Genomic DNA, 12008 nt, shown 5'->3' with positions numbered 1-12008 from the left:
TCCTGCACGCGAGCAAACCTCCTTACACGAATGAAAGGCGGTCTGCCTAAGCAACGGGGCGCACACTGATCCTCAATCCGAACGACATATGGACGGCAGCTTATCTCGTACAAGTTGTAGAGAAGAAGACTATGATATTCAGAGACTTAAACTGTCAGTGTCCAGAGCAAAATGGCGCACGCACGGCGATTGTCCCGTTCACGAATGTTCACAAAAAATACATTAAATTATAACAAATGTTCAATGTGTCCTCCGTTTTCTCGTAAGCAGAGTCTAATTTTTCTCTTAAAATTTCGCCGTATTGTCTGTTCGTGTGTCTTTAGAAGAATCGAAGTGTTTAAATTTGAGGATCAAACAGGCCAAAGGCTAATGTTGCGAAGGAGTATTAATCTATTTACTGAATAGAAATATTTTAGTTTTTAGAACAGAGGAAAAGGATCGTTTACGTCGTCCACTAATCTTCAACGGAAGTAAGAATATCAAATAATTATTCTACGTCTGAGAATTAGGTTTCAGTCGTATTGTGAACTTTCTTTATTCCATTCGGTGGTCTTGAAAATTTCAATTTTATGAAATTCGGCATTGTTTATTTTAACGAGATTGTGTGGAAAATTTTAAATATTGTTTTATTATAATAGCTACTATTGTATGGTATTAACATTTAATATTATCGTAAATATTACTATAATTAGAGGATCTCGTGAAATTCCGAATTTTAATAGAAATCGCACAAGCTACTGAAAGACGTAAGTATTTTATGACACACGTTATATCTCTATATATAGAAATTAACATCGTTTTAATCCTATTTCCTCATCTCTTACGAAGAACCAGATCGAAAAGTCAATAATTGTTAAAAAAATTCAAACCTCTTCTTTCTCTAATTTTCAGGAATATCGTCGAATAATTCTTCTACTATAATTCTGTCAATTCTGCCATTCTACATTAACTTTCTATCAGAAAACTGATTTCAACAATTTCTGAGTGTTTCCTTCCCTGTCTTCCTCTGTTTTAAACGATCCCGTACGTACTTTGTACGTTCGTTGCCTCTTTAAAAAAAAAATTTGTAAATGAATTTAAACTGAAAATGAGCAGCGCTTTAAATGAAATATCTGGGAAGATTGCTATAAATTCAGCGAGGTGGAACATTCCAAGCGAATCGGACGAAAAAAAGGAAAAATAAACAGAGGCAGATGAAGACGGTGAATTTAATGGAGGGTATTTTATCGAGGCCAAGAGGGGTAGTTTCGCCCCTTAAACTGGGTAAAAAAGGGCTCTTTTCTTCACCGTGATCCGCGTAAATTCCTGCAAGAGATTAGGGCTGCGTGACCACTTTATATTACACCCTTAACGTTTTTACGGCACGGGGATGATCGAGGGTTGTCGATTCAGCGATCTTCATTCGGAAACGCCTACCCGGTAGAATTCCAACCACGTTGACGATCAGTTCCAGTCGGTTTCCTATAGTTTTCGAATTTATCGTTTCGCCACGTCGATACCAATCACAGAGACGGTGCACAGAGAGTCGAATTATTCGAATGCGTGTTCATAATTGAAATATCAAACGATCCGTGACAGCTGACCAATATTTACAACGCCTGTTTGACTGTACAACAAACGCACAAATTAGCGTTGCGAAATTTCCCAAGGGTCAGGTTTCGCCTACGTGCTGGAACACGCGTAACGAAATCTCAGTGTTTCCTATTAAAAACCCTTCTATTGATATTTCCAGCTATGGTTTAATTGTACGAGTACAGCTTGTGCTAATCTGCTGTTAAGAGCACGCGATTCTCATCAAGACAGAAATGCAATTGGACAGTTTGATCGTACAGAGTGAAACACGTGGTATGACAGTTTTTCATTTTGCATAAATTATAAACATCACTGATATTAACTGTTATTGTTTGATTTTGTAATCGTTCGATATATTCAAGATAGCGTTAGCGACGTTACGTTCCAAAAAGCAAAACAAAGTATCGTTTAATTCGTCAATATCGTATGATCAAATTTTGGAAAAATAATATAATAAAATAAAATACTATTTGCGTAGGATTATTATACCGTTGAAGTGATTTGATCATTGAACGCAGAATCATATCGCGAAGCAGTCGTAATACTTGGAACTACCTGGTTCTGGAACTCTTCTGGCCATAGCATCGTTTTAGAGAAATCGATGGCTCGTTGTACAGATATTGTACGTCGACAATTTTCGTGAAATTCGACTTTTTATACGTAACGTACAGCTCTTGTTCCTTTATACTATATAACTATGTCATAAATTTTGTTTATTGTATTACGTCTATACAGAGATACCTTCCAACACCACGATCCACTCTTATCATTTTATACCCCCAAAAGGGGATCAATACGCGGTTTGAAAACCAACCCTATAACGACATTGATAAAGACAAACACAACGCTAGAAGTATTTATTCGAGTACAAAGTACCATCGAATTCATAAAACTGTTTCTCAGAAAACGCCAAAAACTGCGCCTGCGACGTAGTGAACGTAAGAGCTAAAGGCGACGATCGAAATGCTGTCTCGTTTATTTCAAATTCGATAGCTGTGGAACCTTCTTTCGAGCACAGATATCGTTGTTATCTCGTGAAGAACGTAAGCAGACTGCAGCATTATCGTACTGGAGCGTCGAGCGTGTCCGATATGGTCGCGATGGACGTACAAAGATTAAAGGACACAGAGATATTCGTAAAAATCCAGCGGCAAATGGAGGAAGTATTTCCTCTCGCGGTAGCAAGAAATACCCTCCCTTGAGTGTATTTTGAAATTCCAAAAATTGTTCAATTCTTCCAACGTCGAATATAACGCGGTAGCTTCACGTGAAATTTCGTTGCCAATGTCGTTTTCATGAGAGGCGAAACGGGGTGGAGGGTCGCTTTGAAACATCGTTTCAACGGGGGTAACTGCACGTGTACCTGCACTGCATAGTGTTCCATAGTGTTCCATGGAAGTTTTCCCGGCCTTTGGCGGCCGCCATTTCCGCTCTGATATTAACGTGTCAAAGGGGGTGGCAAGGGGGTGACTTTCACTCGGGCTTACGGCTGAGAGATTGCATCGTATTTACTCCACTTGAATCTTGTCGATCTTCCTTATCGTCCCTTCTTCTACCCTCCAGTCGCTTGGCTTAAAAAACGTTTAGAGGGTGGCTTCCTATAAGGGTTGAGTAGCTATCTGCTAGCAGTTGATCTCCAATGATCTTTCTCTCTTTCTTCGACTATAAATGCTAATTAAATCCACCCTACAACAGCTTTACTTCTCTTCCCATTTCTCTACAGACATAGTCATTACAGCAAGGGTTGTTTCTCGCGTCAGCTATATCCTGTATTTTACGACCATGATATTTATTACACGATACGAAACCAGATAGGTGATGTAGTTGAAGCTGTTACGCGTTGCTTATTACGATTATCCAGTCGCTACAAGGATCAGATTACCGCTACAAGTGCCATTGTACTTGTAAGGGGACGACGAAGAAGCAAAAGAAAATGGGGAAGACACTTAATCGGTTAATAATTCGAGATAAAGATCGCGCCGGATCAACCCTTGTCGAGAGACAAGGGTCGACGTCCACGCTGCACCCTCTCAGGCAGAAGAGTTTCACGATACACAAGCATGTCTAGTAGTATGAAAATTCAAGGGCCCCGTGACATAATCACGCGACTAGAATATTTAAGTCCCACGTGTCTGACTCCTGCCTTCCATTACCATTTATTCCTGTGAACACGGTACAAAGTGTGCAGCCCGTTTGACTTGCGCGCCCCATTACTACTGCAGCCTGCGTCTTATGCTACTCATCCGGCTGTAGATGTCTCGGAGCGACGTGACCGGAATATTGACTGTCAAGCCTCATTCTTAACGCCGATGTAACAAACTACACCGCTTAAGACGACTGTACAATGAAGTCCTCCGCGGCGACGAGCAAGTAGTATCTGGACCCTGGGTAACCGTCGAAGAAATTTCGCGCTGTTCCACTGTCGTTCGACATTTAACCCACTAACGACCAACGTTGCTTTAATATTTCGTTTGCAATTTTTTTTTTTTTTTTTAGCAATACTATGATCACTGAAAGGGATTCCTTGAATTTGCTCGATATCTTTTAATCGCTGTTTCCTCTTCCATTTGGATTTGCAACTTTGAAGAAAACGAGATTCTTGTCCAAAAATAAAAATTTTGTTTAATAGAAAAATTTCGTAAAGCGTAACGAGCAAGTAGTACATGGGTCCTGGGTAGCCGTCGCAGAAATTTCGCGCTGTTCCACTGTCGTTCGACGTTTAACCCACTAACGACCAACGTTGCTTTAATATTTCGTTTGCAATTTTTGTTTTAGCAATACTGTGATCACTGAAAGGGTTTCCTTGAATTTGTTCGATATCTTTTAATCGCTGTTTCCTTTTCCATTTGGATTTGGAAGTTTGAAGAAAACGAGCTTCTTGTTCGAGAATAAGAAGTTTGTTTAATAGAAAGATTTGGTAAAGCGTAACGAGTACTATCTATTCGCTGGTTGGCGCTTAATGGATTAAGTTTCGTTACAGAGGCCCTCGAGAGCCGTTTAAGAATTTTCTGGCTGAAACAGGGGTGAAAGTTGAACAGCAGCATACCTGAAAAGTAATGGCCTCTCGCTCGATTTGGGACATGTTCTTGAAGATGGTGTCGATGATGCCGACGAACCTCTCCCGCCCCAGGAAACTCGCCTGATCCTTCTCAAAGACGTCGTTGAAATCGTAGAGGATGAAGTACGTGCCTGAAACGAGAAGATATTCAGTCAGGTTAGTAAAATATTTTTAAAAAATCCTCGTTCGCGATTAGTACAATTACGTGCTAAGGTAATTGTAATTACATACGACGGTTAAAACGAGACTGGCAACAAATTATGGAGTCAATGAATTATCCCTTATCGCGAAGGAAAAAGGCGATTACATGCTGGTTCGCGCCTCAAAGACCCCTTTATGCAAAAACCATTGCCGGTGCCGAGGCTGCTTTTCATGTCGACAGGCGGTGCAAGGTTTGCCAGCCTCGAACACGTAGCCAAGCAACATAAAAGATCTGCTGTCGAACCGATACTATTGCCCTGTCACGGTATTTGCTTTGTAAATGCTTCGCCCAAAATCCGTGTTCCCTTGCCTTGTAGATGACGTGCACGATCCAAGCATGAAATATGACCGCTCTCCGATCGACAGATCGCGATAGCTTTCTCGATTACTTCGCCGTAGGACCTACCATTGATCCATACCACTTACTGTCTTTTCAACAAATATTTCAACAAATTCGTGCGTTCCTTCGATATTTTGATCAGTTTCAGATTTACGTAATTCGATACAATTGCGTTTGATAATTAGACCGCGGATATTCGTGCAAGCTCGTACTTTTACGAACATAGCGAAGGGAAGGAAACCTACCTATCTAGAAAGTTACGCCTCCAGCAAATATTACAGCAAGTACACTGTTGCGTGTAATATTCCAATTAGTTAAGTAATTATTATCCGATTAATCAATTACCTTCGTGTCGCCTGACGTCGTCTCAACCATTGACCCATACCACTCGAACCAAACTATTTCATTTTTCTATCCGAATCTGCCGATTGCCAGAGGTACTTAGCGAAGCTCGCGTTAACGAGCACGTGTTCCATAGCAGTTGGATTAAAACACTGCGCCGCAAAGATCACGTTCTACGTCCCCAGTGATAGAGCTTGCCGCTTTTTCAGACTCTCGGTGGAAAATCGACGAGTAAGCGAAAGCAACCGATAACCGACGAATCTTATCACAGTTGCACAGTCGTGAGGTAGTCGGTGAACGGTTGATAACGCGGATCCAACATCTCCTGGGTGTACTTGCGGATTTACCGCGAGCGGCAACCATTCGATGCAAAAGAACTCAATTACCAGCAGCTCCCCGAGGACATTCGAGATTCTTAGAGACCGGAGGAAGAGTGTTGGCGCTGGCGGAAGAAAAGCTGCGAGAAGAAGCAAGTAGAAAAGACGGAAATTGAAGAGGACAGAGGCCGATGAGACTAAGGGCGAGCCTAGAAGATACCGCGAGTTGAAAACGAACAAGACTGACAGGGATGGAACAAAGTGAAGGATCCGAGTGGAGAAAAGAGAGGAAGAAAGTGGAGCCGCCAGGGAGACGGAGAAGTTGGCTGGATCGTGGAAAGGGGTTGGAGAGAAAAAAAAGGAAGAGGTCGCCAGGTTGGACGAGTCACACCTCGACTCGCTCGTCTCTATCGATTCGACGTTAGCAACTTGTTGGCCACCCCCAGATCCGACAATTTTTACGGGAACCCCCTGTTCCAGCACCGGAGGAAGTCGACCCTCGTGTCTCCAGCGACCCTCTACTTTTCCACGTGCTGCTCCGAGAGACCGTGTGTTAAGGAAGGTTTTCGACATTCTAAAAAAGCAAACGAGCAGCTTCCTCGTGGACACCAGCTGGTTAGCTAGACGACGAGGGTTCCTCGGCAGTCAACTTGGCCTGGAAGCTGAACAGAAGGCAAAATGGTGGGCGTTGATACATTGATAAAGCCGGCCAAGTTGGATGGGGCGGTTTTCCGGCAAATGTATCGATTTTGCCTGCAAGATGGCAGAGTTTAAGGGCTTTGGTCGATCGGTGGGGAGATAAAGGAGAGCTTAGGTACGAGAAACGGGCGTACGAAACCGCGAAACAGGAACCACGGGGGTTCGAAAGTCTCGAGCAACTCGCATTTGCGGTTATCGACTAACTTCTAACCCAAACCCCAGCAGAAATTCAGAAAATCTTCCGACAACGCCTGCGAAGATATATTAAGCAATAATAGACAGCGAGCAACAGTGCGAGGCAGACAGAAAGAAACCGACGAGAAGTTAGCGGAGAAAGGCCAACAGCTGCTCCTACGTGATCCCATTTTGTCCGAAATCCGCCAGAGTAGAAATGTTCTATACGTTTCGGCGAAGGGTAGATGCATAAACGAAGAAGCGTAAATCTTTGCATCGCTAATACGAGAGCCCGTTAGAATTTCTACTGTCGTCGACGGTACAAAGAAATGACGCTGTTAGTTGGCTCAAGTTGCAGCCGGAGTTTCGCTAAGAAAGCTTGAAATAAAGCATTCGCGTGACGCGCGTTACATGCATATTGCATGACGGGGCGCGAGACGTGTTTCGTTCTCATCCCACGTGCCCGGATCTGACGCGACAATCAGCGTCGCTGCTCTCTGGATTTCTCACTCCCTGCGTTCAAGCGTCTATCTCTCACCGAGTATTAACACGGCGAAACTGCTTAGAAACCGTAGAACGGCAAAAGAGCGCAAGTAGGAATTGACAGTGTTGCTGAGAAATAGTTTGACGCATCCCAAGATCAGACGTTAGATATTCCACGTATTATTACAGTGTCAGGTCAAAGAGAAGTGAAATTCACTTTTACCAGAATTATAAACAATGTTGTCGTATGGTGTTTAATGCACTTTTGCAATAAAAAATATCCAGTCGTAAGATACTTTTCAGCGCGGATTGTGCGGATAATGAGCGCATGCATCAATTGCATTGTCAGTACACTGCGGATATTTGAGGTAGATAGCTCGTCATAGTGTGCTGCTGCTGCTGTTATATAGGTCGTGATAGTGTGCTGCTGTTGCTGTTATATAGGTCGTGATAGTGTGCTGCTGTTGCTGTTATATAGGTCGTGATAGTGTGCTGCTGTTGCTGTTACATAGGTCGTGATAGTGTGCTGCTGTTGCTGTTATATAGGTCGTGATAGTGTGCTGCTGTTGCTGTTATATAGGTCGTGATAGTGTGCTGCTGTTGCTGTTATATAGGTCGTGATAGTGTGCTGCTGTTTCTGCTGTATAGGTCGTGATAGTGTGCTGCTGTATCTGCTGTATAGGTCGTGATAGTGTGCTGCTGTTGCTGTTATATAGGTCGTGATAGTGTGCTGCTGCTGCTGCTGCTGTATAAGACGTGATAGTGTGCTGCTGCTGCTGCTGTATAAGACGTGATAGTGTGCTGCTGCTGCTGCTGTATAGGCCGTGATAGCGCGAGATAGAAACGGCGCTAACCACAGCTTTGCCGTCGTCAGGTCGAGGGTAGGGTCTTTGTGTAGCAAGCCACGGGACAAAAACCGTTAGAAAGTTTTGCTGTCGAGTGCCGCTACATATTTATGCAAATTTCTATTTTTATGAATACAGCTATGAAGAAATGCAACCTAAGCAGAGATTCGTTTCAACCGTTAAATCTCGTAACGAGTACGCTATACCGTTGATATTTTCTTCATTGAGTGGTCGCATCTTTAAATTTCTCATAAATACGTAAACATCCGCAGTCTAGTTATCGGTGTAGATAACGTAGGTAATGTAGGGTAATGTAGGATAATGTAGCAAGGAGGAGCACCGAATAAGTTTATCGGTGTATTATATCTGAAACATAATTTCGTTTAAATATTCTGTCAGATATGTGTGAGCTAGCTCGCACTGTACAGCCTAAGAATTTGGGTGTTAAGAGAGCGCATAAAGTGTCTAATTGGGAGATCAAATATAGCGTCTTGTACGGCTGGAATATCCATCAGAATATGTCTGTACTTTACATACGTCGATCCGAGTTTGTTATTGAGTTATATGTCTAAGTACGAGGCTTTGTGCAGAGACCTCTTTTATGTCAATTTTGCCTGGTTAATCGAGGCTGAGCGTTAAATTAGGCTCGCGTAAATCCAAGCAAGCTTCACAATAAGAATTTTTAGCGTCTGTTTTAATATATTAGGTTGTCCAAAATTGTCTTTCTTTTACAGACACGTCTTTTACAACGATGCACCTTTGTACAAACATGAAACCTAATCCGTCGAACGTTGTGATCTTTATTTTGACAGAACAAAATGAATCATACGTAATTGGATAAAATAATATGAAATGGAAAATGTTGTGCATCGATTACTTCCTTATAAAACAGAAGAAACTTAATAGACCTAATAAAACGTTATCCTGCTAGCCATTGGAGCTATCTTGTCAACTATCTTTCCCGAGAATGATGATACGAAAAAGACAGTAACCTGGAAGACATCGACTTATTCTACTGACCAAAATTCCACTTACGCTCTTTTAACCGGCTATCAGAGGTTTAGAAATTAGTTAAACGCACGACGTTTGTAAATTAGCTTTGCCAATTCTCTGCTTTGGTGGAATACCAATATTGAGATATGTATCATTTTCTGTGGTAGATTAGATTAGCTGCATAGTAGTGGTACATGTTTATGAATATGAGCGTATGCGTCTCGAAAACAAAGGAATGTAAACTGTTTAGTCGCCTAACAGTTGGTAAGGAAGAGGGTGGGACAAAAGGAAGTGCTGAGACGCATGCAAGCGCGTATCGATGAATATCCATGGAATCGTTTATCAAATAGATATATAACCATTTGAATATAAATTCTAAGTGTAAATTTAGTGTTCCTATACCAATATTTCGACGATCAAGATCCAAGATAATTCACAACAACCAACGACCATGGAAAGTTGCGGGAAGAACAGCGAAACGTTGGGAGCATCTTAAGCGAGTGAAAAAAATGTCCGTTGCAAAATTGCCAGCGGTGGAAAGCGTCTTAAGTTACCCTGTCTACCAAGTACTTCTAATTTATTCCTTTCGATGGTTCGTAAATTGAGTTCCATTGTGTTTTTCCCGAGACTCGTTTGTCGCGGAAATTTCCTTTTAGCGCCAGGGGATGGCGAACTCTTTATTCCGATTTCATCTGCGGATGTCATCCCTCGTCGGCGGGGCAAGCCTAATTGTTCTCCTCTTTAAGCTCGCCTCGACGAATTATTATTCGATTGTTGGCGAAGGACAGCGCGGAGACGCGAGCGGTGAATTATTCTCGGCGAGTATTCGGTGAATTTTCGGTAGCGCGGTGGAATTCCCAAGAACAGTGCGACTGGAACTGCGGCAGGAAAATGGTAGCCGATGGTTTCGTACAAAGCGAAGCGAACGTTTCTTACCGGTTTAATAGTCGGCCAGGAAGAACAGAGATCACGCGAACTCGCGTCTACGTCATCGGACGCAAATTCAATCTACCGCTGGTTGGCGGTGCACAACTGGCCAACGTGCGCGTCTCCAATATCGTCTTGTTTTCCGCGCCGATGAAACCGGAGACAGCGAAGATTGTGTAACCTTGAGATTGGAAAGTAAGGCTGAACAAGCGGAGTATAACGTCGAATGGAAAAAGTTATCTCGGAAAATGTACCGAGAGAGTCTCCTGCTATCAGAAAATAGGTAGCGTAGTACTCTCTGTTGGTTGGGATCTTACGGTTCAGTTCAAGACGAAGCGGTAGGTTAATTCACATCTTGCACGCTAAACCTCATCTAATGATCTAACTTTGACTAACCAGAACACAGTAGCCTGGCTTAGAGTTGTTGGTCTAACCCGACCATGGTTGCCACGGCTAACGTACTGTCCTAGACTAACAGACTAACCTATAATAACACGCTGGCTCAGCTTTGACATCCTAACCTAGATCTGACACACCTAATCCTCTAATGCACGCTCAAGTATCAAACCTAACCTAATCTACAGTGTTAATAGGTTAATCCATCTTAATTTATAGCGAGATGGTCCAATTGTAGTCTGAGTCTACGTCTAACTTTCTTTCTAGCTGCAACAGTTTGATTTAATCTTGACTAAGTGCTGATCCAACCATGACGGAATAATTCGGTCTAACGTCTTAAGCGCAAGATTCGACTGTTTAACCAAAGCCTGAGAAACTAATATATTAGCCTGATTCATAGTCGAAGCAGGATCCAGCGTTTTCGACTTTGATCCCTAACGAACAGAGTCAGGCATAATACCTTGGTTCCGTCCTGACGCTATAATTCAGTCATAACAAACGAATGTACGGCTGAATCAACACCATAGCTCAACCTCGTGACAGCTTATCTGCACGTTGTCGGCCTGACCTAACGTTCTAACGCGTGGCCAACGGTCTGCTGCAACGCCCTAACGTCCTAAAACTTACATCTATCGCGGTAATTTTGGCATTAACTAATCGCAAGTAGTTTGACCGGAGATTTGGCAGACAAATCTGCGTGCAGTACAACAGAGAGACAGCGGATCGGTAACCGTAAGTCTATGTCGATAACGACGAGATTGACATTCTGATCGGTCATTAACCCATTTGCATCCAAGCAATCAATTAAATGATTAATCCGCGCGCTACGACTGTCTTCTATCACCAAGCGCGGATTATTACGCGATCTGCGTAATTTTCATTTTAATCTAAATAATTTCTTTTTAAAATAAATAACGTTTACCTTTTTCCTCTGTTATGAAGAATGTAAGATGCGATGTTTGCGAGGTAACACTATCGTTTGAACAATAAATTTTCGATAAATCCATGAAGAATTCGGATGTCATTTACTGCACCTACGTGATGGGGACTAGTCGTCAGTTGAACGCCGCTGATGCCTTCAAATGGCCCCTTAAGTAGTGCCATGATGCAAATGAGTTAAACTTAACCAAGGTGGGATTATAGTCTTCAGTGCGCAAACTTTACGAGCGTACTATCGAAAGATTTGGTGTTCTCAAGCTCGGCCAAGCTCCATCCACTCGTCCTACTTTGTTGGCCAACGTTTCGATAAAAGGATCCCGATACCAAACAACTTTTTCGAACGAAGATAGAATACAGAGTTGGCCGTGTATATCTGGTCGTAAATCTGGACGAAGAGATTATAAAGTGTCTTGTAGCCGTGTGCAGAGCGGCGATATTAATCGCAATCACGTTTCGTGCTGGTGAAACCAAGTTTTAGCCGCTCCTCGCCAGTTCCTATTTGTCTAGTTCGCCTGGAAACTCTCTGCCACCGCTGTCAACCGATTGCAACCCTCCATCGGTTTATGTGCATGTCGAAATCGGACAAGTTTCGGGAACTCGATGCAACGAAACGACCAAATTACGTTCGATTACCATTTGATCGTTCTTTGCCAACGAACGGAATAAAATACCGGGAAACCGATGCAGTCTAATTCAAATCTAACCCAAGGCCAGCGACGCGT

General features: G+C 42.7%; 1 protein-coding gene across 1 annotated transcript in view; it reads right to left on the bottom strand.

Annotated features, from left to right (window-relative positions):
• The window catches only part of LOC100647481 (acetylcholinesterase), a 161184-nt gene that overhangs the window by 83439 nt on the left and 65737 nt on the right, over window positions 1-12008 (bottom strand). The window contains exon 2 of the mRNA XM_048413501.1: window positions 4619-4761. Within this exon, the coding sequence (XP_048269458.1) occupies window positions 4619-4761 (143 nt within the window). The remainder of the gene's footprint in view (window positions 1-4618; window positions 4762-12008) is intronic.

The sequence above is a fragment of the Bombus terrestris genome, chromosome 16 (genome assembly GCF_910591885.1).
Source record: "Bombus terrestris chromosome 16, iyBomTerr1.2, whole genome shotgun sequence".
Lineage (NCBI taxonomy): Eukaryota > Metazoa > Arthropoda > Insecta > Hymenoptera > Apidae > Bombus > Bombus terrestris.
The sequence above is the reverse complement of the archived record's forward strand: the minus strand, read 5'-3'. Positions and strand labels throughout refer to the sequence as shown.